The sequence below is a fragment of the Paralichthys olivaceus genome, chromosome 10 (genome assembly GCF_024713975.1).
Source record: "Paralichthys olivaceus isolate ysfri-2021 chromosome 10, ASM2471397v2, whole genome shotgun sequence".
NCBI lineage: Eukaryota > Metazoa > Chordata > Actinopteri > Pleuronectiformes > Paralichthyidae > Paralichthys > Paralichthys olivaceus.
The window spans coordinates 1,529,958-1,557,493 of NC_091102.1; the positions used below are offsets into that span (position 1 = coordinate 1,529,958).

Sequence of the window (27,536 nt, forward strand, 5' to 3'; positions counted from 1 at the left end):
TAGCAAAATACTGTTGTCATGACGATGACGAAAGGAGTTCACAGCTACACGTGTTCTTCAGGTTCCTTGATTAAAAAGTTAAATGAAACATGATATAAGAATTATACTTGTTAGTAAAATAAGTAAAAATAGTCAAATACTGATTTAAAAATGTAAAAATATAATATGATAGTATATAAATAAGAGGATACTATAGTGCTTTTCTGTGTAATACTATAATATAGTGTAATAATGATTTCAATAATATAAATTAACTGAGCTGCAATTTTATCCGTGACTGCATATTATTGAATATTTTTGAAAACACTCTTGAGGCAACACGATTAGAACTCGTTAATTATCATGTTCGTCCTCGTTTTATTTCCCCAAACCAAGGGGGGGGGTATGCTAAGCTAATCTAACTAGCTGCAAAGCTGTGGTTTTAAATAACAGACGTTTATTCTACTGACTTTTAAAACTCAGAGTTCTTCACTGAAAAACATTTAAAAAACACAGGACGACCGTCTGAACGACCTCACGTCTGTTCTGGGACGTTTGCTCAGAATTTAAATCGTGGAGACGTTAAACGAACTCGTTGCTCCGAGCTCAGACTTTATGTAAAATGGCATTTTAATTAAGAAGATGTCACATTTAAGTTCTAACCTTTCTCTTCTAACATGAGCTCATTGTGTGGAACTCTTCTAACTTCCTGTGGTTTTCCCCTTAAACTGACATTTCACTTCATAGACGTCCAGGAAAAATGTTTTTTTTTTTAGACAGAACTCTTTCTGAACATGGCCACTAGATTTATCTCGGTTTTAAAAAAATAAACTAGAAAAGAATAGAAACCTTGTTAATATCGCTAAAAAAATGATTAACTGGTGTATCCTCTTTCAAACAGATGTTTGTGGGATCGGGTGATTTATTCTTTTTTCCTGGAATCTGGAATCACACATTGTCACTAAACTCAAATTAAACAAAGTTTTTTCAGCTTGTTGATGAAAAGACTTCGCTCACGCAAAGTTCCTCGACATGAAGCCTTGTTTCTGACTTCACTGTGGGAAAAACTTTCTTTTCAATGTTTATGATAAGTTGAGCTGCGTCACGTCTAATGTACAGACATGAGACTGGTCTTCTCATTCAAATGCAGCTGTTTGACTCAACAGTACCTGTCGGGAGGAGAAATGGGGAACGGCAGTGAAACAGGATGATGATCAAGAAGCTGCTGACACAGAGGCTGAGCAGCCGCGGCGACGTCGAACGCACACGTCAGTGAAGTGAAGACAACGGGTGTGGACGTTGTCTTCACCGACATGTGCTGCCATTAGGACCGAGGCTCCACGTCAGAGGTAGTCGTAATGAGACCGACGTGAGGACGAGGGGGTCGTGTCTTTGTTCGATATCACGGTCGAACCCATGAAAAGTGTGTGGGTGCACCGCTGAGTCTGTAAGATGACTGTTCCCCTGTTTTAAATTCTAATATTTCAACTATGAGTCATTTAAGGGTTGTGCATTTTATTTACTGTCATTCATCCAATGTGGCGATTTGTCCCTTGTAACCACTGGTAACCACAGAAGTGTTTGTGATCCCATGATATCTGGTTTTCGAATCAAGCGAAGGGAACTCAGAGTTTAAAAAAACAGTTTAAATGTCTACAGGAGCAAAACCCAGAGGAAAGTCTGACGCACACCAGCTGACGTGACACAAAAACCGAGTTCACAGCCACGCGAGCAGCTCGGACTGAATTTATTTCAACTCTGGCTCAAAATCAATTCTTTATAAAAACTCTGGACCTTTCTGTTCACGAACGGGTGTGAAGTGTTTTTATTTTGCCTGGTTCACCTCAGTTCATTGGGGAACAGCATTGCCTGATGGGAAATTTTGAAGTGTCGTTCCAGAGGCCTAAACCTTATCGTATGATCGGACACCGACATCGTATCCCGACGTTTCCCAGCTTTGTCGACAAGTTGTCGTCGTGCTCTAGAGTCTCGTTCATCAACTCGAGCATGATTGGCTGAAAAGCCGTCACGTGATAAACGTTGAAAGCTCTCGGTGCATCAAAGGATCATCAAAGTCATTTCAATTAATCTTTTGCCTTGAAAATCTGCAGCAAAATGATCTTTGAAACATTTTCTACCCTGAAGGGTTCATCCTCTGGGGAAACAAACTCCCTTTGGAATCGTTGGCAGATCATTCATTGACTTGCTGGTGGTGCAGGAGGACATGTCCATGATCCGTCCAGTAGATTTCTACTGTGGTGGTGCAGGAGGACATGTCCACGATCCGTCCAGTAGATTTCTACTCTAGTGGTGCAGGAGGACATGTCCACGATCCGTCCGATAGATTTCTACTGTGGTGGTGCAGGAGGACATGTCCACGATCCGTCCGATAGATTTCTACTCTAGTGGTGCAGGAGGACATGTCCACGATCCGTCCGATAGATTTCTACTCTAGTGGTGCAGGAGGACATGTCCACGATCCGTCCAGTAGATTTCTACTGTAGTGATGCAGGAGGACATGTCCACGATCCGTCCAGTAGATTTCTACTGTGGTGGTGCAAGAGGACATGTCCACGATCCGTCCAGTAGATTTCTACTGTGGTGGTGCAAGAGGACATGTCCACGATCCGTCCAGTAGATTTCTACTGTGGTGGTGCAGGAGGACATGTCCACGATCCGTCCAGTAGATTTCTACTGTAGTGATGCAGGAGGACATGTCCACGATGCAAATCCGCATCGCTACTCAAGAAAACACAGTCTACATGTGGAAACTCATCAGAAACAGACGGAGCTGCGTCTGGAGTCAACGCTTGATCACAGAAAACCATTTCACGGAACACGAGGGTGTGGAGTTGACTGTGTGTGTGTCTGTGTGTGTGACTGTGTCTCGGTCAGCTCAGCGGTCCGGCCTGTCTTTTATCACGGCCCAGATACGTGGCAGCTCTTCCAGCTGAGCATGTGCTCGCCTGATTAGAAGCGAACCCCCGCCCTGGCTCTGTGAGCGGTGCGTAATGTGGAGGGGGCAGGCCGGGGTCAGGACACAATGAGGACGTGTGGCCACAAGGGGGACGAGCCCATCAAGTCTGCCCCTAAATTAAACCTGCTTCAAAAATAAGCCCGTTTGATTTTTCTGCTTATGCTCTTTACGTTAACGCTTCTTTTATTTGTGTAAAACGCAGAAAAGTGCTTTTACTTTGTGTATTAACAGACCGTGCGTAAAGAAGAGTTCCCTCAGGGGACCATGCATGTGGTATCTGAACCAGGACACATTCAGGAACGGTATCACCGGCTGATGAGAAGAACCTCCAGATCAACATCTGTGGTGGAGACAGTGAGAGTTCAGTTAAATCTGGAACACCTCATGATGTATTTACTTATAGAACATGTGAATTGTATTAAAGGTTTGACAGCTTCTCTCAAACATTACGTTTTGAACGAGCACAGACACATTCCGCTGTGCAGACTGAAAAACAAGCAGGAAGTTCAACACACGACAAAATACGAATCACAAACTTCCGATCTGTTGGTTTGATACAAGTACATGAGTATTTCTACTTGATGCTACCTGAGTACTCCACTACATTTATTTCACAGCTGTAGAAACTTGAGGATTAAGTGTTTCCCAACATCTAAAAGTGTCTTTTAACATTTCATGAGACGGTGTCTTTTAGAGAGTTTGGAGTTTTAGCCAAACGTTTCCTCTCTGAACTTCTCAAATGGTTTCATTTAAATGTCTGAGGCTCGGAGATCAGAGACGGGTCGAATCATAAATAGAGATTTATGAATGTAAATTTTATTTCATCTTCCTCGCGACAGCATTAAAGATCTCCCCACCCTTCAGATTTATCCTGTGGCTCTTTGGAGACGCTCGGTCTCAACAGGAATAAACTACACATTTAACTTTCACTCGTAACCGAAGCGTTCAAACTGATTCTGCCGCTCGCTGGTTTCAGCCCCGATGGTCCAACTGTAAACGAGCTGCTCGGCTCCAAACCTCTGACAGAAAGAGTTAGCGACCAGCTGTTGAACACAGCGGAGCACTTAGCAGATCCAGATGTTTCCATCAGAAGTTTTTCTCAGGTGGAATATTTGCTTATAATCATCAAGAGGACACAAGAACGACTCTAAACACAGACGTAATACAGATGTAAACTTCAGAGGCGTAATTGAAACCTGCCGCTCATTATCACTTTGACTACAGCTGTAAAATGAAATCATGTTTCAAATCATGTTTCGTGTATCGGTCGCTGGATTCACCACAGAGTCTCAGGCTGCAAACTCAGTGTGAAACATACGAGTGACAAATACGGACGAGATGAACCTGTCGAACGTAAACGGGCCTTGAAGGTGAAGAAGACCTTTAATATAGAAAAGTCAGTTTAAAAGAAAAAAATCCCCTCTGTCCTGGATGTTCAGCCTGAAAATTCAAAATGCGTTGGTCACCTGTGCCCAGTCTGAAGGCCTCGGTGTGAGAGACCTGCTGTTAGTTCATTCATCTGGAGGAGGATCAGAGCGGACGAGGTCTATATCTAGAGCGGATATAATGGGAGCAGCGTGTCGGACTGCGCTCGGCCCACAGCTGCTCACGGTTTCAATGCAGCGGGATAGAACCTGAGGTTCTCCAGCATTTACAGCCAAACACATGCTGCACGGGCCATGTTTTCAAGGACCGAGAGCAAACACACACACACACACACACACACACAGACACACACACACACACTGATGCTGAGATATAGATATTTGTGAATCCTCTGGAGACACTGACCGTGTTTGGACGTGCGAGGCTGTTTGCGTACGGGTAGGAGGAGGTGTGTGTGTGTGTGTGTGTGTGTGTGTGTGTGTGTGTGTGTGTGTGCATGCTGAAGGGTTCTAATGCGACAGTGCTTCTGGGAAACCGACCAGCCGAGCGTGGAAAGCTTCATGAGAACATGCTGCACTGAACCCCACCCTCCTGTCCCTTCTCTTTCTCGTTTCAGCCACAGGTCGCCACACACCAGCCGTCACCTGTTTCTCGGGACCGTGGCGTCCTCCTATATTTGGCACTCCTCTGGGGCTCTGCACGGCGGGGGGGGGGGGGGTGGAGAGTGGCTGGTGTTGTTTGCACAGCTTGCTTGATTCCTGAAGGGTGGACAGTTTACATGAGCTGCTCAACTTCTCACACTTCTTCTTCTTTTCTTTTTTTTTTTTAATGCACATCTGTTTCCTTCACAGGTCAAAGTCCAGGCAGCCGCCACATGAGGAGGACGCTTAACGGGTCTAATGGACGTCCAGGCTGTGATGGATCAGTCTTGGTTTTAAATCCGTCTCAGTGTTTATATGTGACGACAGAACACAGACATTCAGGAGACAATATGTTCTGTGGTGCAGATGAGACGGACGACATGAGAGCTCCCTAAAAGTGAAGCAAATGCATCTGGATCACCCCCTGGTGGTCAGCGCAAGATGACACGGAAACCGTTAATTTGGCCAAGTGATGGTTTGACCCTCGGCTCATCCAGGTCTAACCTCCAGATGTTTCGAGAACAACTACAACGCTGCTTAAAGTCGGTTCTCCCAGTCGACGGATCTCTACGAAGGAGATGAACGTTATTCTGTCAAAGGTTTTTCTCTCATCTGATGTTTTGATGGTTGGTCACGAGACTCAAACATCTTCACAGCTTCATTAAAACCTTTTTTACTCCGGATCCAGTTTGATGAGGTGATGAACTGAGCGTCCAGTAAAACTACACTCCAGCTCCAGATGCCATCAGACATTATCTTTCCTGAAAAAGGTCAAAGTTCATATAGATCCACACAGTACAGACTGTGATCACACGTAACAGAGGACGGTTTGTACTTTAGTTTGTACTGAACATGTCTTGTCCTCCTTTACATATATCTACACAACATCTTCAACCGAGAACACGTGGTGAATCTAGAGTTTCAGATCGGAGGGTTTTGATTCTCAGCCACAGACTTTTTTTAAACTGGGCCTGAGGTGATTTCTAAACTCGCCTCTACTCGTCCAAAGAGCTGTCAGCTTCGGAGAAGTTTGTTTACACAAGAAGAAGCTCAGCATTTGGCGTCTTTGTTCTGACGCATCAATTCACCGCAGTGCAAACTTTCAGTAACTAATCCTGCAGAGACGCAGCAACGGGAGGAAAAGATAACTTTATCTTGAGCCGGTCTACAGGTGGAAATATTCTCACAGCACGGAGGCTTCAAAAGAGGAGGAGGAAGAGGAGGAGGAGCAAGAAGAGGAGGAGGAAGAAGAGGGCATGTCTGCAAAACTGTTAATTGTGTGTGTGTGTGTGTGTGTGGAGGTCATCACTAGCGTTACAGCAGCTTATCGTCTGCCAGGGAATCAAACATGAATGCGTGGGTTGGTCAACACGCTGCCCCCTGGTTCACACACATCACACCCACAACAAAACACACACACGTCAACATCAGATGCCGTCACAGCTCATAACTCCTGGACGGTTTGCATGGATGCTGATGAGGTCTCTCAGGGATCAACAGCAGATCGGCCCTGATCAACCGAACACTGATTCATCTGCTCCGACCCTGAGGTCTCTCCGCACAGGAAGGAGCAGAGGGGGCGTGAACGTTAACCAGCCCGGTGTCAATCAGCTGCTTTAAAAACTTTGAGATCACTTTTCTGTTCCCTGAATATCTGACGGCACTGAGGACTGAGTCACGGTTCGATGATCCCTGAGACTCAGTCACTTCTGGTAATGATTAATCACTAAAGCTTGATTCTGTCCCACGCAGTCAAATATCCGTGGACCTTGTGAAACTGGGGTTGTTTATTCTTGATGGACTTTGCGGAGCTCAATACCCTCAGGCCCTCAGGAGTCAGAAACACTTAAATTTGACATCAGCCGAGCAATGCGGCGCGGTGGTACAGTGGGGAGCACTGTTGCCTCAGAGCCAAAAAGGTTCTCAGTTTGAATCCCAGTTCATTCAGGGTCTTTCTGTCTGGAGCTTTCCTCCCACAGAACGAGGTCATGAAAACAAGTGGCTGAGAATAGTTTGCTCCAGATCCAGAGTTCAGACGTGAAGAGAGCTCGGAGTAGAGCTCCTTCATGACCCTGGGGTGGAACCAGAACCCACTGGACAGACCTTGAACCAGTGGAGGCAGAGGTCCGCCCACACTGAGTCTGGTTCTGGAGGTTTCTTCTAGTTAATGGGGGCGAGAGCTGCTCGTTGTGGGAACTGTTCATTTCTATGTCATTTTCAAAGCAAATAAAAATCAATTAAACAGAATTTTCCATCTGACCTGGAAACATCTGGGGATCCCCAGGAGGAGCCGGGGAGCTCGGCCAGGGAGAGGGACGTCTGGGAGACCCTGCTTGGATGAACCGAGCCTGGATAGGCAGGAGAAGATGGATGATGGATGGAGTGTGATACTCTGGACTCCAGCTCCCCTGGGACCCTCGCAGAATAATCTGTACAGATGATGGAAGGACAGAGCAGATTAAGATGAATTAACCTGGTAATGATCTTGTTCTGTTCCTGTACCTCAGGAAACACCTTGTTAGCTCATGGTTTGGTTAGTGTCTTGTTTTTGTGTCCTCTCACCTTCTGCTGTGAGGACTCACATGAGTGAACTGTTAATGAAGACGTGTCCTCACACTGAAACGAAGACAAACTGTCCCGGACACAGACAAACTTCAGTCTGATAAGAACAACGTAAAATAAAAGAATCCACCTTAGAGCGTCCTGACGCTCGAACTGCCATCATACATATAAAGTGACCTCTGAGAGAAACCTCTGGGTGTGTGTGTGTGTGTGTGTGTGTGTGTGCGTGTGCGTGTGTGACACACAGTGTTGTGTTCACTCTCCATTATCTCACTCTCTGAACACTGGTGTCGGTATTTTTCCAGAAATGAAGCACTGTAAGACCAGACAACAATGGGGGGGGGGGGGGGGGGGGGGGGGGGGGGGTTCACTGTGTGTGTGTGTGGGTGTGTGTTTGCATGTACAGGGTGGGGGTGGAGGTGTCAGAGGTTGTGTGTGTTTTTGTTGAAACCACAAAGACCAGTTGTCCTCTCACTGTGTTTCTCTGCCTCTGAAACTAACTCAGGAAACAACTCAACGAAAAACAATACACAGGAAAGAGATGTGGACAAATGTCTGTGTGATGTACGAACAGAGTTATCTGGTTTATTAACTCTGTATATGGTTTAATAACTCTGTATATGGTTTAATCACTCTGTATATGGTTTAATAACTCTGTATATGGTTTAATAACTCTGTATATGGTTTAATCACTCTGTATATGGTTTAATCACTCTGTATATGGTTTAATCACTCTGTATATGGTTTATTAATTTGCCTTCGTTGTCCAAAAACAAGGCGACGTCTGTATCGGATGAATATTAGTCGAGATAATCTCAGATTTCTGGATTTACTGGTCAGATAAAAACTGGATTTTCTTACAGAGCTCACAGCAGACGCAGTAACTCAGGTACAAGTATGTGTGCTGCGTACAGAGCCAATGTCTTATCTCACACTTCCCCTGTTCCAGATCTGCACCAACATTTAATGATTCTTTCCTGACCTACGTCACATCCTTTTCACCCAGTTTCTTGATAAGTTTCCTCCCCTGGAAGAAGAAACTGGACTCGGTGGAGCACATACTGATTCTCCGTCAAGGCCCAACAAGCTGCCTGATTTCTCTCCATCAAGTTATGTGAGTTATTCCTCCAGTTATCCGAGATCATTTCAAAACATCCTGTTAAAGAAAGTGGAAAACAACTGGAGCCCCCCCCCCCCCCATCAGATCCGTCCAGTAGTTTTTGTGCGATCCTGCTGACACAGAAACAAACAGCGATGAAAACACGTTGACAAAGAGAGAGGGAGGAGGAATAAAGACACGAAGAAGAGACCCAGATGAAAGAAGAGGGTGGAGGGTGTTTGGCGATGGGAGACGTGGAAGGGTGGGAGAGTGGGGGGGAAGGTTCAGTCTCACTGTCGTCATCGAGTCTGTCAGTGAGACGTGGATCAGTCAGAGAAATATTCCTGATTAATGTGTCTGACAGCTTTGATCTGAGCGTCATGTGTTTCTTATTTACGTCTCACCGAGCTTCTCATTTCTCTTGTTATTGAATTCAAATGATTTTTTACAAACGGATGAGTCGAGCTCTGATCATGACCCAGAGAGGGAGACGAGAGGAATCTGACTCTGAGAATCCACCTGCTGCTGAACACACTCTTTAAACTCAAAGTTTGTTTCTATGAGGGAATCATCAGCTGTTTAATCATATGATCACATGATCGTACAATATTCTATCAAACTGATCAACAAACACGTTCAAACTTTTTAAACATGAAGCACAGAACCATCATCCAGGAGCTTGTTCCTGAAATGTGCTCCACCGTCTTCACAGCGGTTTAGTCTGTGTCCTGAATTCACCAACTATCTAAAATAATAATATCTCTGGTGAAGTGATTGACAAAATAATAAGAGGAGTTTGCAAAGTCTGAGCGACTAATGCAGCCGTCACACCGACATTTACCTCAGATCAACATTTACACAGTCGTGCACGATGGCTCCAACACAGAATCTATGTGTGAACCATTCAAAACAGAAATCCTGAGCGCCGGACGAGGTCAGCTCATCAGAACCGCTCGGGGTTTGGGACTGGATGTGTTTAAAGAAAACTCTGCATGAAGCTGGTTTCGTAAAAAACAGGGGACAGGTGCTGCTTTGCAAATGATACCAGAAACTGCTGGTGAGAAACCAGCGTTCTCAGGTGACGCAGCTGCAGTCGACAGAGACTCTGGACGGGCCCCACACACACACACACACACACACACACACTGCACATTCAGGCTTTATTCAAATGTTCACAATCAAATCAGAGTTTTTAATGATGAGTAGATAATTAAAAAAAACATGGGATGTGGAGTTGAGAGAGGAAGAGGAGGAACAAGAGGAGGAAGAGGAATCTGATATGAACAGAGGTCAATAAAGTCTTTAGAGCATCATCAGCATGTGGACAGAGAGGAATGGAAAAAGAGGCTGGTGGAGGTAGATTGCTGCGTCACTTACGTCCACACAGTGACTCACTGCCCCCAGATGGGTCTGTGCATTTTATGAATGGCAGCTGGTGACTCAAAGCTCAAGTGGTGGTGGGTGGGGGGGGGCTTCCTGTCTAAACGGAAAAGGACGCATGCAGACAACAAGCGTGTGTGTGTGTGTGTGTGTGTGATAAGGAAAAACACTCTCAACCTCGTGTTATAAAAAAAAAAAAAAATCCATTAGCAGTGAAATCGTTCTCGTCACCGTGCGGAGTGAGTGTTGGTGTAAATGTGCAGCGAGGCCGACGCACTCCGAAGGAAAAACAACGTGGAGTCTGTTATTACCCAATAAAACCTCTGGCTCGAGTGTTTTCCACTGAGCCCAGATCAGTGAGACGAGGCCTGAAGGCTGCGAGTGCAGAGCGGAGGGAGCTCCACCGCTAACCGCCTCCACAGTGATGGAGACGGAAAACATGCACGGTTAAAAATCACCATCAGGACGCCCACAAGACCTGAGTGGAGAAGTCCGAGGAGTCAAAGCTGCAAGAGGATGGAAAGAAACATGTTGAGTGATTTCTGTAGGTGCACTCAAATATTCATACTTCTTATACATCTTCAGCTTAAATGTTCAAAACAAGTGTGGGATTTCATGGATGGAGGAAACAATAAGAACGATCAAAACACACAAACCAGCTGAAATGTTTGTTTCCCACTTTGAGTCGACGTGAACAGAAAAAGCTGAAGCAAGAGGCTGCATTTAATATTCTTTTATTTCTTCTTCAAACACATTTTCCTGATGTACACGTACATTTCCATTCAAAGGAAAAACTCAAGTGAGGTAAAAGTGCTGATAAATGAAATAGTATAATGGTTGTAACCACCAAAGTCACCGTCACAATCACAAAGCTGACAAAAAAGCTCTTTTGCATTAACTATTTCAAAAATATATATATAGTGCCACTAATTCTTTACCCCCCCCCCCCCACTTAAACTTGCACATCCACAAGCATCCCTTCATACACACATGCAAACGAGCACACACACCTCCACGCATGAACGTAAACACAAATCTGCTGCAAAGAGAGAAACAAAGACTTCACGTCTCTTCGTGTAGAAACTGTAGGAGGGCGTCCACGCGGCCTCCGTCACGTTCCTTTGGCGTAAGACTTAATATCTAATCCACGGCTTCCTCCGCACCCTCCTCCCCCGTTAAAGGACACATCTGCAGGTGTCGAAGAAACACACCCACAACAACAACAACGGCCCGAACAACTGGAACCCCAAAAAGGCGAGGTGAGCGAGAAGCAACGTGGTCGACGAGGTTACAGCAGAAAAAAAAGTGGGGGTGAGGAAAACTAAAATAAAGAAAAATATACACTTCATCCTCTTTTTTTTTTCTTCTTCTTCTCCTCCTTCACACAAAGTTTGTACAACGACACAAATACAAAGTCCACACTGACGAAGGAAGTGATGTCACACGAGCCCTGCTGCCTGTGTAAAGCTTTCGTTCCTTCAACAGGAAATTCAATCGTCAGAGAGAGTGAGAGAAAAAAAAAAAAGCTGTAATAACCGTAAACATGTGAAGTTGACGTGTACACACAGGATTTACATTCCAGGCTGCGTTCACCGTCGAATGTCTAGTAAACCTAAGTTTGTGTTTTCTTCTGACCTCGCTCGCAACAACGACTTTGAGTGAGCGATGAGAACGAGGAGGCCTGAGAAGAGACTCGTCCTCATCGCGCTCGGCAGACTTCGACCTACAACTGTGAGCGCCGTGGCATAACCGGGAATCAGGTTCTGAATGTGGCCTCGGGACGATGGTTACAGCGGGGACTGATTGTTTCTGGACAGACGGTCAATGTGTTCCGTCCCCTGAATTTAAAGGCAGTCATCCTGTTAAGTTTAAGAGATCAGCTGTTGGGACGAGACCATCCACCGGGCGATAAGGTTTCAGAGCATGTGGGCGCACAGATAAAACCACGAGGCCCGAGGGAGATCGAGTCCGCCTCCGCCATCGGGCACGATTCGGCTAAGACGAGCAGAGTCAGAGAAAACACAAAAGATAAAGGCGAGTGGTAAGAGGAGGTGTCTCAATGTCAGAGGGAGATCAAACCAATTCATCGTCCCCAAAAACAAAACAGGGACAAAAACAAAGCCCTCAAAAACACAGCATGTCCCTGAGAACCAGCTCGTCTCCCTCAGCATTCGACAACATTAGCTTATTTACATTCCTCTCAGGGTTTGAGTAAAACAAGGCCTCTTTTTAAAGTGCGTCTGTTTGTACCGGCTCTCTGCTGGGGGGGGGGGGGGGGCCTCTAGCTACTGTGCCACAGAGCGGCTCGTCAGTGCACTTCAGGTATTGCTTTGGTTTGGATCTGGAGAGAACGGTCAGCAAAAGAACGGAACAAAGAAACAAACACATTTAGTCGGAGCTGTAATGTTTGGCGGACTTTTAAAATCAAAAAGGTGTAAATACAGAACATCTGTTTAGACGATCACAATGAATCAAGAGCTGGATTTCAAATGATGCGAGACTCAAGTCAACATGGCTTCCAGACACGGCAGGAAACGACGAAGGGAGAGAAACAAAATGGCGGACAGGAATGACTAGACAGGAGGGGTTTCAAGGCACAGAATGGTTTGGGCCTGAAACTAAAAAGAAAGAGACATAATAATAAAAAAAAAAAAAAAAACAAAACTCAAATTTCAAATTCAAACCAAGGAAATTTTGCTCCCCAACCAAAACACAATCGCATTTTCCCAGAAACTAGAATCTAATACAGCGATGACAGTCGTCATGGTTACGTTCCACTGGGGTTTAAAGGGGCTGAAAAGAAAAGAAAAACCTTTTGCCAACACTTTCCCTCCTGATCACCGTTAAAACAAAAACGTTAAAAGGCTACATCATTCTCCAAAGAGTGTGAAAGGCACTTGATTGCTTCAGATGCTGGTTGTAACGCAGCCTTTGGTCCAGAGCGACAAAGTGTGCGGCGCCTCACTTGTTGTTAAAAAACACTACGGCAGTTCCTGCACCAAAGCTCAGCAGCTGAGTCAGCGCGGCGTGCCCCTGCCCCGGGCGTGACCTGCAGAGGAGGCCGAGCCGACCTTCCACTGACCACCGTCAACCTGCCAGGAGCTGTGAGCCAGATAACACTCGCTCCTGGTTATCTGCTACAAACATGTGCTGCGGTGAGACGAGCGGCAGCGGCGACGCAGCGAGCGAGCGAGCTAGGGCCTCTAAGAAACGGGGAGTGGGGGGTGAACACACAGCAGCTGCCACTTATGTAAGAAGTTTAACGCGGATGCTGCGACGTCAGGAAAGCAAAGAGCAGAGATGACAGGTTGCTCGTAACGCCACACTGCAAATGTTCTAAATTCATAACTAATAATAGGTTCGGCCAGAAATAGAAATGTATAAAGAGGGTTGAGGGGTTCGGCCTCAAATCAGTTAAAGCTTCTGCGATAAATCAAAATCCATGAGGGGGGGGGGGTGGGGGGGTGTCCCTCCAGCAGACACACTGGCGTTTCTCTAAACATACCAAACTCTGTCCTGGTGTCCATGACCACAAAAGGGGTTCAAACACCGGTGGATCCAGCAGGCACCAGGAAGGAGCGGACAGGAAGCGAAGGTGGCAGTGCTGCTGCTCGGACCGGTTCCCTTCCCCCCCCTCCCCCCGGGGAAACAGAAAAAGGATAATTATAGACGGCCTGTAGTTTGAGAGCCAGTCGCCGAGCTGCGTCAGAGGAGGATCCCATTTCAGGGCTGCTGCGGAGCCTGCGATGGCTGTGAGGGACGACCCAGCGGGGCGCGCCATGTGCTGCTCCTTTTAAGGTAGGGGACAGCCACCGCAGGACTCCCAGCCGGTTCTGGCTCCAGGCAACAACGGCAGCCCCACGGCGCTCGCTCCGGCGGTCACACTCACCCTGTGAAAGCCAGGATTGTGACATGCGGAGGTCACGGGCTTTGGAAGCGACTTAAAAAACTAAGCTCCTCGCTCCTCCTCGATCTGAGGCCTGAACTGTCAGACTGCAGTTTCACACTCAAAGTACAGGACTGAGTAAACAGGAGGAGGAGGAGGGAGCTCGTCCTGTACTGAAATTCACAGTGGAAAATAAAAAATATACATTTTCTTTGCTTTTTCACAAATCACAGGCACTGCCGGCGTATCAGAGTGTGTCCGTGACAGATATTTACAAAATCTATTAAAACAAATCCATAATTTCTGATGGGAAAAGTTTTTCATGAGCCACCTTAAATTCTCCCCAAGTGTTTTAACACCAGTGCTCTGGATAGTTTTTTTTTTTTTTAAATTGAGCTGAAACATTTTACATCATCTCTTCCCCGATAACAGCATTTTCTCATTATATCAGTTTTTTCTGCCTTTTCAAACATTTTCTTCTTTTTTTTTTTTTGGGACACCAAATTCAGGCTATAACGTTTTTTTCTTTTTCCCTGTCTACAAAAAAACAGCCCATATACTTAAACTACTGGGAGATAAACCTGGAGGTTAAGGCACGAAACAGAACTCCAATAAGAATAAAGTTGATAAACAGGGAAACAACCAAACATCATGAGAGAGAAATCTAAATAACACTTAAAAATATCACTTTCTATTCAATGACCTAGACGCCTCTGTAGATAAGGAATGAGAAAGGATCGCAAAAACAAAGCAAAACACTTGTCCACTTAAATATAATTGTGCCTTGAGAGGAACTTTGCATTTATTGCCTCTACATCTTTTTTTTTTTTTTTTAGTTTTTTCTTTTCTGCTAAACCTTCTCTCTTCTCAAACGCAGCGGCGGCCGTGCCCTCTTCTACATCCTTCCGTGTGGCTGTCGCCTCAGTTACATGGCAGCCATGTCGGAATGTTCTGGTTGGCCACGTAGTAGTTGCTGAAGTTGTGGTCTCGGACGTAAGGCGCCGGCTGATAGTAGCAGGTGACGCAGGACGCGTCCGGGATGGCGTTTTGCTCCGCCAGCACCCGGAAGGCCATCAGCGAGATGAGGTGGAGGGTCTGCCGCCGCTCGTGACCCATGAGGCACACCGTGCTCTCGTTGACCACTCGCCGCAGGATCATGAGGTAGTCGTACTTGCTCTTCTCCTCGCCTATGAAGTGGCTCTGGAGGTAGGCCTCCACCTTGCGCTGCTGCTCACCCAGGTCAGGGAAGTCGATGAAGAAGCGTGAGCACATGTACCGCTCCAGGCCCTTGAACTCCTCCTCGCTGGCCGGCCGGAAGTCCCGCACCAGCAGGTTGCAGTATTTCAGCAGGCCGCCGCCCCGGATCTCCTCGGGACGCTTGGTGGCGATGAGCTTGTTGCGCAGGTGGCTCAGTGCCATGCTGAAGTCCCCGTACACGCTCTCCCCGCTCACGGTCGGGTGGAAGGCCTGCGACATTGGCGTCTGTGCCAGCTCGTAGTAGGCGAGCATGGAGTCCAGCACAATCTGAAAGGAGTCCACACTGAACTCAAACTGCCGGCGTATTGAGTCCACAAACTTCAGCTCCACGTTGCGGCCGTTGTTGTTGGAGAGGGAGATGAGGCTCCAGCGGTCCTGCTCCGTGTTGACCTTCACCAGCTTCTGGACGTAAGCCTCTTTCAGAGTCATGGGAGTGATCTTCTCTTTGTTCACTCCCTCGGGCAGGAAGTCCAACAGGGTGCCCAGCACCACGTCCTTAATGACGCGGTATTCTTTCTCGTGCGGCAGGTCCACCCTGAAGATGACGTCCAGATCTTTGTAGCTCCAGCCGATGTCCTGCACCAGCACGTGGCTGGCCGTGGAGCCGTTGAGACGAATGTCCTTCACTCTGATGCCCCTCAGCTCCAGGCGGGAGCGCACCCAGGACACAATGTCTTTGAGCCGCACCTCTAAGGTGGGGAAGTTCCCTCGTCCGTGAACAGGCACGACCTCCGTCAGCACCTCGTTGAGGCGGCTCACCTGCTCCCAGGACAGGACACTGACTGAACTACTCTTTGATTCCTCCTTGTTTTCCATCTTCTCACAAGGTTCTGATTAACTGAGACGACAGGAGAGAAGAGAAAGACGATCGTTAGCTTTAGACGTGGCACAAAGTGAATCCACAACATCAGAATAAACCAGAATATAAAAACCCTAAAGCAACAGTGATCCGGCCGGAGGACATTTTTTAAATTAAATCTACTAAACAGGAAGTAAAGAGCAGAAACAAACTGAATTAATTCCAGTTGTGAGGTTTAATATTTGATCATCGACCGATTTGTCAATTCATTGTTTAGTTCAATAAAACATCAGAATAAAAGTTTTCAAAACTCAACTGTGTCCAAATTACTTTTTTCTAATCAATATTCAAAAACAAATAAAAAATAGCTGCAGATCATTGATCAATTATTTAAAATTCATTTCATCAGTTCTAAGAACTTTGATTTGTCCAGAATCAACAGTGACGAACTTTAAGGTTAAAACATGACACATCATCATCTTCATCATCATCTTCTTCATCATCATCATCGTGTTCAGCACGAGCCGCTCACACAGCGCGTGAGGCTTCCAGAAACAGCTGAGTGCGCGAGCGTGGCCGGTTTCATTCCAGAAGCGACGCACGCGGGGTTAGAGTGCACGTGAATAACGTTTAAAAAAAAAAAAAAAAAAAAAACCACGACACGCATTTCACCAAACACTGACCCGCTCCAGCTGATTCATCAGCGCACCCGCACAATGTGCGTGAGGGGGCCACCGCACTGCGCCTCACACGCACCTCAGGAACAGTTCGGAACATTCACCGCAGGTTTGAAGAATCTCAATGTTACGTTAAAACACCCCCCCCCCACACACACACACCATGCTATCCATGCTAACAGCAGCTACACGGAGTTCTCAGGTTTCTACGTACGTTCGTTGAAAGTCTTCAGAATCCGGAGGAGAAGAAATAAAGTTCGTTCAGACTCATGATCCAGAAACTCACGCGCGCACTCACGGTGGAGGAGTCAGTGTCCGCACCGCCCCGCACACACCTGCTTTATACAGCCGCAGCACGACCCGCTCACTCCGCGGCTCCGCCGACACGAAACACAGTCCCTCCGCGTCCGCGCGTGGAACTCCCGCACCGCTTCTTCTTTGAGCGCTCGTCGGTTCCGTCAAACGCGTTTTTAAAACACACCGAACCTCGTGACCGGGGGAAACTCACTCGCCCGCAGGTTTTCGGTTCGATTCTCGGCCCGGAGGTTATTTAAAGTCCGTCCGCACCGCAGAACAATGCGCGCAGCGAGGACTCTGATTGGTCGACGGGGTTTCTGCGTTGCTAGGTAACCGGGAGCGTTTCCAGGCAGACGAGCGATGTTTTTAAAAAAAAGTTAAAGTTTATTATCAAATGATTAAAAAACAAAAACAACAACAGTGACAACAAACTTTAGAATGAAAGACTGTGACGTCATTATCATTAGAATCACAACAGTGACGTTTCATCACTTTGTGTTTAGATTCTTCGTTTTATTTTCTATTATATGAATTATTTAAAAAATAAAAATTAGAATAATGCCCTTTGTCTCCCTCCATCACTACCAGTGACAGATTCTGAAACAGAACCACAATCATACATTGATTTATATTTATTGAATATATGAAATTCAAGCGATCACATAGATTCATTAAATAAAGAAGACGTCTCCACTTTCTACTGTTTGACAGAAGCGAGAGCCAACTTATCGTGGATTCAAACGCTGCCGAGGCGTTAGTCTCATCTGTCGATCTGATGTTTCGCCTCATTCTCACAGGATCAAATGACCAAAACTCAACTTATCTGAAACATTAACTCTCACACACATCGGTGCGACGAGAACCACCTGAAATCACAGAAACTGTCTCTGGGACAAATGTACTAAATGTGTTCAATGACTCATGGAGGATTTCTGACCTCCAGGTGGCGATCGAGATAATTCTGCTTCATTCGGAGTCCATGATGCTGACAGACGATTCTTCTCATCTTTCCAGGGAGATGACGAGAGGAAGCGTCAACGACACATCAGAGGGACTTTCTTTCTAAAGAATAAAGTTCAGTTCATTAGAACACGTTCAAAAAATCCTCTCTCATCTTTCTGTCTCACACACACACACACACACACACACACACACACACAAGAGGAGGATGTGAGTGTAAAGATTCACTGGAACATAAAACACAGGCATGAACAGCAGGGCCTCCCCCCCCCCCACCCCCGAGACAATACGAGGGCCTGTTGCTTTTATTTTGAAACAGCAACACTTGATAATGACGATGAGAGAGAGATGGTATCACTATATAGTTTTGTCAAAGGACTCACTCCAATAAATCTATAGCTTTAATTAACAAATACATAAAAACATCCAGAATATATAAATACAAATATCAATAAGGAAAGAGGAGGCCGACCGTCAGAGGTTATCTCTCAGTAAATGCAGACAACACACAAATAAATGTTCACGATGTCTCGTGCTATAATCTTCTCAGTCGTTATTCATTATTCAACATTATGAATATTCATGTATAAATATCTGAATATGTTTGATTGTGGCTGAGAAAGTGAATCCTCTTTTTTCACTGAAACGTAACGTCACATGTGTCGGTGGCTGCAGGAAACACGTCAAGAAGCAGCAGAGTGAACCTTTTCCTTTTCTCTGCAGCGTCAGTTGCGGAAACGAATTGTGTGTGTGTGTGTGTGTGTGTGTGTGTGTGTGTGGTGAGGACAGCCCCTCAGGGAGCAGAGTTGTAGATCATCTCAGTGTGTCAGCAGCAGAAACCATTAGCCGGGGGGGGGGATTCCCTCCCTCCCTCTCTTTGTGTGTGTTTGTCATATTCTGATTTTAAACTGAAATCTAACAGAAGTGTGGTTTCAACCCCCTCCCCCCCTCAGGGATTGTTTAAGTCGAGACGTCACCATGGACGTTTGAACAAACAGGAGGAACATGCAAAGCTGGAGGCAAAGAAAGTCCCGGTAGAAGTCGAGCGGCGTTTAAAGCTCAGCAGGAAACTTTGAAGAAATGTAGAATTCTAATAAACTGAGTTTCTTACTCTTGCTCTTCTGGTTCAGGAAGCAGAGGATCATGGGTAATATCCAGTGTTCGGTGGGGCGGTGCGGTCAGTTGTTTTTCTCTACATGAAAACTACTTTTCTGCTAAAACACAGAGTTAAACAGAACTAATCCCAACACTAACAATTCAGGGTTTTAAGGGCTGACACGTTATCACAGCATCGTGGGACAGGAAGTGTTCGTGATGGATATCTGCTGCAAATGCAACGATAGCGTTGAGTACTTTTAGATGTTCGAGACAAATCGATCTACGAGAAGAAATACATTCCTCCGACACGCTGAGTGAAGCATCTCTGAGCTGACGACAGAATGTCACACAGCGACTTTGTGATGTGTGTCCACCTGAAGCGTGTGTGTTTGCACGTGTGTGTTCGTCGTGCTGTGCAGCTGCAGCTTGGCCGTCTGAGGAGCGACTCGGTGGGTCCGGGCCTCGGATGAGTAAGCAACACTGGCCATTAACACATTAAACACACAATGAGACGCACATCAGCATGTACGTGGACGGACACATTGTCCCCATGTAAGCAAACACACGGACACACGCCACAGATCCATTAAAGGCTGTTAGGGGAGCGTGTGCTAATCTCTTCAGAATGAGTCAGTCGGACATTTAAAAACCTGACGTCAAGTAGTTGTTATTATCACACACACCCACACACACACACACACACACACACACTCTTCATTATGCACATCATTACATGACTGAACCTCGTCTGGGTCGAATTCAAGGCTGGAAAATTAGTTTGAGTTTCCCTGCTTCCTCTCTTTAACAGTGATTTATGTCGTCCTGCAGAATCACTTCCCAAATCATTCATTATGTGCATGAAAGAAGAAAAACCCGTCGCTCTGCTGCTGACTCCACTGTGGGACGTTCACAAACCATCAGCTCCAAACTTTGAGTCTGAGACGAGGAACCGATTCAAAAGTTTCTCTGCTCAAACTCTGCTTCCAGTTTATGTTCATCGTTCAATCACAGCCTCGTTTCTTCACAGAGACTAAAGTCTGTAATTAGATCTTTGACCATTTTCACATATATATTTAATTTCATCAACCAATCAAATTCTTTTAATGTTTGACAAAACGTCTTTACGGAGGGGATCTCCGACATCTGTTTTTCTTTCTCCATAAATCAGAAAACAGAGTCAACAGCTGTAAAAATAGATTTTCACCTGGTTTTCTGCTGTGAAACGGTCTTTGAGTCAGACTGTGAGTTATTTATGAACAAACCTCTTCGTGAAAAGCTTCAGGATGCAGATGGAAATAAAACTGGAAGGTCTGAAAGAGAGAAAACTAATTTAAAAAAGTCAGTGTAAAAGTTAAATGTACATTTTTAAGTTTCCTCTCTCGCTCTGGTAAAAATCAAACTCGTCACGTGAGGAACTTTCTGAGTGTTGAGAGAACATTGAGCTGCTGGACGATACTTTATCTTCTTCATCTTAACAAAGCGAATCACTTTGTTGAAGCAGCGTTTCAAACATTTTGGGCAGTTTTTTTTATGAGTCATAGCAGAAACACATCACCTTCGAGCCCCTGGAGGGAAACCCCGTCTGTCTCCTGAGACTGGTCAGTGACCGTGGGATTGATCTTCCAACAGAGAACGTGTGACGGAGAGAAGAGCGTCTGCAGAAGATGGAGGAGGAGAGACGACTCAGCTTCTCATGGTTTCTTTATCATCATCACCTCGGTTCAGAAGAGTCCGTCTGACAGATTCACTGTTTATTTCAGCAAACAATCACTTTTTCCAATAACCTCACTCTGTGTGTGTGTGTGTGTGTCTGTGTGTGTGTCTGTTCTATTTTTAGAAGATTATAACGATGAGCCGAAGGCCTGATCCCCACCGAGCTGTGTCCGAGCTGTGTGTGGATCTGGCTCCAGACATTCTCATTCTGGTTTCCAGTTAAAACAACAACAACGCTGCGGCTGCTTTTTGTTTCTTTGAGCCAACACCACCATCTTTGGCTCAGACGCCCGGGACGAGCCGAGGCCCGGGGGGGGGGGGGGGGGGGACTTGCTTAGACGACTGCCATTGAAACAGATCGTTTGAGTCTTGTAAATATTTACAACCAGATTTGGCTCCTGCACGACAGACGACGGGTTTCACTTCTTCTACACGAAGAGTTGAACTCAGCTCGACCCCTTTTCTGAGATGCATGTTGAATTTCGTCGTCCGTGCGCAGGCCGCACTGATCAGCACCGAACATGGCATTCGGATGATTTAACTCCTGAGCTGTTGTTCAGCTGGTTTGAGAGAGAGATTCTCATCAGCAGGCTCTGAATCATTTCACGTAAACGGGGCGGAGCCGAGAGATGAAAAAATCTCCATCAAGTGAGACGAAGGGTTTATTTCCTCAGAAGATTCCTCTGATGTGAAATGGAGAGAAAACTAATTTAAAAAGTCAAATATAAACAAAAAGTTAAATGTACATTGTTGAGTTTTCTCTCTCGCTCTGATAAAAATCAAACTCGTCACGTGAGCAGCTTTCTGAGCGTCGAGAGAACATTGAGCTGCTGGACGATACTTTATCTTCTTCATCGTCACAAAGCGAATCACGTTGTTGACGCAGCGTTTCAAACAGTTTTTTTTATGAGTCGTAGCAGAAACACATCGTCTTCAAGCCCCTGGAGGGAAACCCCGTCTGTCTCCTGAGACTTTTCAAACAGGGCAGCGTGTGTTTTTAACGACTGCTCACATGTTGCACATGGAGAACGTTAGATTCTGCAGCAGCCTGAGAATCAGTCCGTCACAGGCGGTTCTGTGAGAGATCAGGATCCAGGTTCTGCTTCGTTGGTGAGTTTCAGAAGTTTCCTCTGCAGCAGCAGCAGCAGGTTCAGGTTGTACGAAAGAGAAAGACACAGAAAAAAAAACTGAAGCTGCGACGCCTTCCAAGACAAACACCCAGAAACAAACACTGAGGTTAATGATCAGCAACAAGTGTGTTCACGATGACAGAAGAACGGCACCTGTTTACATTCTCTCTGAATTTCTCACCAACACAATAACCCGTGTGACAGGAACGTCTTCTCAGAACACGCACACGCACACGCACACGCACACACAGGTGTCATAGGATACTGATGCATGTCACATCTGAGACTTTTTAATTGTAAATGAATCACTGTTGTCTTTGGTCATATAAGAACAGGACAAAGAACTTTTCAAACCTGGCAGAAAAACAATGGAAGCATTGAGAGGAAGAACACACCCACCCCCGCAGTGACAGGACGCCTCCATCCATCAACTCTGCTTATTCAAGTTCAAGGGCCGAGAGTGATTGGAGAGATTTTATATGATTGAGTCCTGAAATCCTTTTTCTTCAAACGTTTATTGAACTTTTTATTGAAGTGTCTGCGTCCACGAAACGCTTCTGGAGTTTCAGGGGTCAAACGGTGTTGCAGCCAAATAAAATACACTTGAAGTAACTGGGGTTCGATTCTTCAAACGTAAAAAAAAACAACATCACCTGCCTCCAGATCCGCTGCCGTGATGTCATCGAAGTGTCCCCAAGCCCCGACATTCAAATTCAACTCCAAACGGCCTCAGTGTCTCTGACCTCCACGTGAACTCAGCTCCAGGGAGCAAATCCTGTAAACGAAAGTTTCAGTTACTTCAATTGTGTTGTATTTTACTGCAACGCTGTTCACCCCGAAAACTCCAGAAGTGTTTTGTGGACTCAAACACTTCACCCCCCCCCCCCCCCCCCCCCCCCCACCCCCCCGACCGACACAGTGGTGAGCAGATAATGAGTGAACTTTCATCTTTCAGTGAACTGTCCCTTCAAGTTAAAAGCACAACTACAACAACTTCTACATCTTCAGAAAAGCAACAGTTCGGAGTAAAGACTCATTTCATATGAAAATCCTGGTGTTTCTGGTTTTTTCGGTGGAACCATGAACAACGACAACAAACCGAAACAACGAAGCCTTGACAGAAACACCAAGCCCACGTGTTTCCTGTGAACATGACGCAGTGTTTCCTGACAGGACAAACCCACAGCACACGCAGTCACACACTCACCTGAGTGATCGACCTGTCGCAGCGCTGAGTCGCTCAGCAGGTTCGGTTTGTTCACAAATACTGTGACTTCAAATCTAACATGAGAAAACCTTTGTTTATACTGCTGCTCTAAAGACACTGAACTATAACTCCTCTACACTAACTCTATAGAACCGACTGACAGGAGCCAACCAACCACCTGCTCCAGAACACCTGAGGCATCACACCACGAGTGGAACGGTCCGACTGTTTCACATGAAGGTTGTGTTTCAGTGTCGCATCGACATCGTGACCAGAGACACTGGAAGAGAGCGACGTCAAGAACATTTAGAATCGAATTAAAGTGAAAACGATCTTTTCTGAGAAGTTTCATTTACTCACATCAAACTCCAAGTACCTCGATCCACCATTAGAGAACACGAGGAAACATGAGGCTCAGTGTTGGTTCATCATCAGAGAACATGAGGAAACATGAGGCTCAGTGTTGGTTCCTCATTAGAGAACATGAGGCTCAGTGTTGGTTCCTCATCAGAGAACATGAGGCTCAGTGTTGGTTCCTCATTAGAGAACATGAGGAAACATGAGGCTCAGTGTTGGTTCATCATCAGAGAACATGAGGAAACATGAGGCTCAGTGTTGGTTCATCATTAGAGAACATGAGGCTCAGTGTTGGTTCCTCATCAGAGAACATGAGGCTCAGTGTTGGTTCATCATCAGAGAACATGAGGCTCATTATCTGTCTCTCACACTTGAATATGTTGAGACTTGAATCTTTCCTATTGAACAGAATTCCCCACCACTGCTCAGGTACGTTTGAGTAATGAACTGAGGTTTTGACCTGATGGTGGCGCTGGAGGGAAAGTCACAAAGCATCACACATGAAGTAAAACACTCAGTTTTCATAACATCTTTATTGACTTTGTGTCTCAGTTTTAAACTTATTTACAGATACTTTACTTTTAATTTTTTTTAGTTCAGTAAAAATACAAATACAGAACACTCAATTTTCAAAAGCGACGTCGCTCCCAGCGACTCGATGGCCGCCCGCGGGTTTCTCCTTGGGCTTCCTCCTTTTCAGAATATAGGAGGCTGATGATGTCAGCGTGATGTCAGACTGTGTGTGTGTGTGTGTGTGTGGGGGGGGGGGGGCCTAAGAACCAAAACTGACGACTGGAGATCAGATAAAAGAGGAGGATGGAGATGATGCTGGATGGAAGATGAGGGAGAGAAATGAAGTTCACTGAGCTGCAGACGTGTTGAGAGAAGATTCCTTTAAAAAAACAAAAAACTCACATCGTTGATTTGAAACGAAAGAAAAAGGCAGATTGATAAAACGAGATCTCAGACTCAAAGCCGAATTAAAAAGATAAAAACCGATCAGACGCTGAGAGTTGTTTTTACTTCCTGTTACTGCTGCGGACGTTTTCTCACTTCAGCTCCTGAATCTCTCAGATCGCAGCTGAAAACGTTTCGTGCTCCTGACGGCGTCTTGTGCTTGTTTGCTTCTGATCTCAACTCCTAACATCGTTCGGTCTGATTTATCGATATTACGTCGTGTAAACAGTCGGTGTCTTTCTCGGCTGTCGGACGCGTCGATGCTTTCCTGCAGCTATTATCTGATTTGTGGAGTCGCTGGTTCTCGGTGCTTTATCACACAGTTCGTCTTTATCAACAAACAAACAGCTGCACGGAGAGGGCACAGGTCAGGTTACTCCATTTTGGCTGAACAAGGGAGAGTCTGTGTTTCTTATTGACGGATCGCAGTGTCAGGTTTCCGCATTCTGAACAGAGGATTAAAGCCTTTGATGCTGAGCTGTCATCTTGTCGTCGACTTTAAGGCATCACAAAGAAAAATAAGGAAGGAGCTTCCTGGTTCAGCACAATGTCAAACAACCTGGTGACAAACACACTTGTAGAAAATATCACATCTGTAACACACTGTCTCTCTGACACACACACACACACACACACACACACACACACACACACACACACACACACACAGACACACACACACACATGTGTATGGAGCCCATCGTTAAGCCGACTGTATTTTTATTAAGCGAGTAACTTATCATTCTTAATGATGATTTAAAATCATGGTAAAACTTGTGCCAGTGTTTAAAGATGGACGACATGACGGCTTCCAAAAGTGAAGCCAAAACATATCTTTATTGCCCCCTGGTGGCAGAGGATAGTTTCAAATGTGTTATTTGAAAAATGAAAATGGGGTGGAACATCATGATTGACAGCTGAGACTGAGCTGTGATTGGTCGAGTGCATGTGACGTTAAAAGAGAAAAGATCTTTAAGCTTCTTTTCACACAGAGGGAGGAAGTGGAGACGTGTCGTCCATCTTTATTCTCTGCGGCAGAAATGAAAGTTTCCACAGATCATGATGCGTCTTAACGCTCCGGATGTTTTCTGATATGATTCATTTGGTTGTTGGACAGTAGGATGAACAGGGTCACAGCAGGTTCACAGCTGAATGTTTCTCTGAAAGTTAAAACAGCATTTTCCACATTTTATTTAAAATCGATTCAAAATTCCAATTCAACTGATGAGACACGGTTTCATTCTGTGCCAGACTTTCCAGAAGCATGAGTGAAGCCCTGAGTCTAAAGGCCTGAAAGTTCAAGGACTTCTTCTGGTGGAGAAGCGACGCTGGGATCAAAACGAAGGAGACGAGAGAAGAGAAACCGAGAGAGGGATCGAGGAAAAGGATTGTTAACACCGCAGTGAGCGAGTGAAGCCTTCAGTTTGGTGGCAGAGCAGCGATACGAGGTCGAGCGGAGAAAACTGTGGAATGGACGTCTTCCTTTCCTCTTCCCATACAAAGTGCACACACACACACACACACACACACACACACACTCTTACGTAAAGCATGGTTGGGTTCCAGCCTCGAACGGTGTGAAGATGATGTGATGGATGAAAAGGCGGGAAAGCAGCGGACAGGAGAGATGAGAGAAGTGTTGAAACGCTCGGGGAGGAAATCTGAGATTGTTTGATAAGAAAACTGTGGCGGAGAAAGATAAAAAAAAAAAAAAAAGAAGCAGCATCAGAACGAGCAGCAGCAGAATGGTTCGGGGGGGTGATGTGTCCAACTGGAGGAGACAGGTGTTGAGGAGGGGGTGACGACGGAGGGAGGCCTGCTGCTGTTTCTGTTCCACGCGTCCGCTTTGCTGAAAATACGAGGATCTGAGGAGGCGGGGAGTTTTGCCACAACCCGCTCCGACACTGAGGACGTGACGAGCTGCTGACAGTTCCAGGTCAAAGTTCATCTGATGACCATCAAACTGGGGGAGGCGGGTCGGGTCAGGAAGAAACCGAGGGCTTTGATTCAACCCTGTCTCCCCCCCCTCCCCCCCCCCAAAAAAGAACATCACACTTTATTAACAGACCCTGTAAAGTCCTCAAGTCCGTCTGTGTGGAAAAATGACACCTCCGTCAGAACCAGTGTCGAAGTGACTGCGTCGTCCTTCACTCTCGGCGCCTCGAGTCTGTGCGGGAGCAAAGTTTGGTCGAATAAAACACTAAAAATTATGACAAAAAAAAAAAACTAAATCAAGCCTCCAGCCTTGGAGCTCGGTCCTTCAGAGAAAAGAGTTCGTTCAAGCCAAACTCGAGGCTGAGCAGCGCACCCACCGTCCGTCTGAGCAGAGAAGACAGAGCGATGGAGAGAAAAAGTCAAAGGTTTAAACACAGAGGAAGAGAGGTTCACTCTTCTCCTGTAAAGACGTCTACGCTGGACGCTCTCGCTCCGTCTCCGCTTGATGTCTGCAGTCCGAACGCAGTTGAGAGTCTGTAGATCAGAATGTAAGTTTGTCCAGTGTTGGTGGGCGATTTTTATTTTTTTTTGTTGTTGTTTTTTTGGGCAGGCGGGCAGACATGTGGCGCCCCCTGGTGCCGGTGGCGGAGGGAGAAAGGTCTGACCGTCTACCGCTGAGCCGGCTCGCTGCCGGGCAGCGTGATGTTGCCCAGGTGGAGGACAGGAAGCGGGTGAGCCTCTGTGTTGAAGACCCAGCTCTCCAGCGGCATGAGGTCGTCGCTGGAGAACAACAGGTACAGGTACCTGAGGGGGGGGGGGGGGGGGGGGGGGGGGGGGGGGGAATGGTGGGTTGCATAGGGAGGAAAAGGGGGGGAGGATGGGAGGTAAGGAAGGACAGAATACACAGTTTCAGGTTATAATGAATTTAAAAATGTGACACAGGTTTGTAAACCACTCTGACGTGTGACGGACAGTTTTCAGTCTCATCAGGTGAAACAGATTCTTTCATTGATTCGTCAAAACGAAGAGAAGAGATTTAAAATAACATCTGAGAGCTGTTTAAAAGAAACGTGGTCGTGCTGGTGAAGTGCAGCAGCTCGGGGGCTCCACCAACTTCTGTTCTCGACTCATCCCGGTGACAAATAGTTGTTTACGGTTGCGGGGACATTCTCAAGATTCATCGATCTAAATTCGTTCTATTACGAAGAAGATTCTTCTTCTTCTGCTGTTTAAGTCCAA

At 46.0% G+C, this 27,536-nt stretch overlaps 2 protein-coding genes and 1 long non-coding RNA gene across 7 annotated transcripts in view; all 3 read right to left on the minus strand.

Annotated features, from left to right (window-relative positions):
* Window positions 1–10,742: 10,742 nt before the first annotated feature.
* On the minus strand, window positions 10,743–17,233 carry tent5c (terminal nucleotidyltransferase 5C). 5 transcript variants are annotated; one of them, XM_020110079.2, is made up of 2 exons: window positions 16,858–17,233; window positions 10,743–16,005 (listed from the first exon to the last, which is right to left on the minus strand). In XM_020110079.2, the coding sequence occupies exon 2, from the start codon at window positions 15,981–15,983 to the stop codon at window positions 14,832–14,834; it is 1,152 nt and encodes a 383-aa protein (XP_019965638.1). In that variant the 5' UTR covers window positions 15,984–16,005; window positions 16,858–17,233; the 3' UTR covers window positions 10,743–14,831. The 5 variants fall into 5 exon arrangements, with proteins under 5 accessions (XP_019965638.1, XP_069389428.1, XP_069389427.1 ...); XM_069533327.1 differs by having other exon boundaries at window positions 17,152–17,173; XM_069533326.1 differs by having other exon boundaries at window positions 16,979–17,167.
* Window positions 17,234–17,557: 324 nt separating this feature from the next.
* Window positions 17,558–20,690, minus strand: LOC138411891 (uncharacterized). The gene is made up of 3 exons (XR_011244380.1): window positions 20,554–20,690; window positions 20,261–20,308; window positions 17,558–18,002 (listed from the first exon to the last, which is right to left on the minus strand). It is a non-coding gene; the product is annotated as an uncharacterized lncRNA (long non-coding RNA).
* A 3,229-nt stretch (window positions 20,691–23,919) lies between these two features.
* Window positions 23,920–27,536, minus strand: part of man1a2 (mannosidase, alpha, class 1A, member 2) — an 84,746-nt gene continuing 81,129 nt past the window's right edge. Inside the window, exon 14 of the mRNA XM_069533325.1 lies at window positions 23,920–27,101. Coding sequence (XP_069389426.1) covers window positions 26,966–27,101 — 136 coding nt within the window. The 3' untranslated portion in view covers window positions 23,920–26,965. The remainder of the gene's footprint in view (window positions 27,102–27,536) is intronic.

Coding starts and splice junctions, on each gene's coding strand:
- tent5c (XM_020110079.2), bottom strand. CDS start 15,983: ATGGAAAACAAGGAGGAATCAAAGAGTAGTTCAGTCAGTGTCCTGTCC.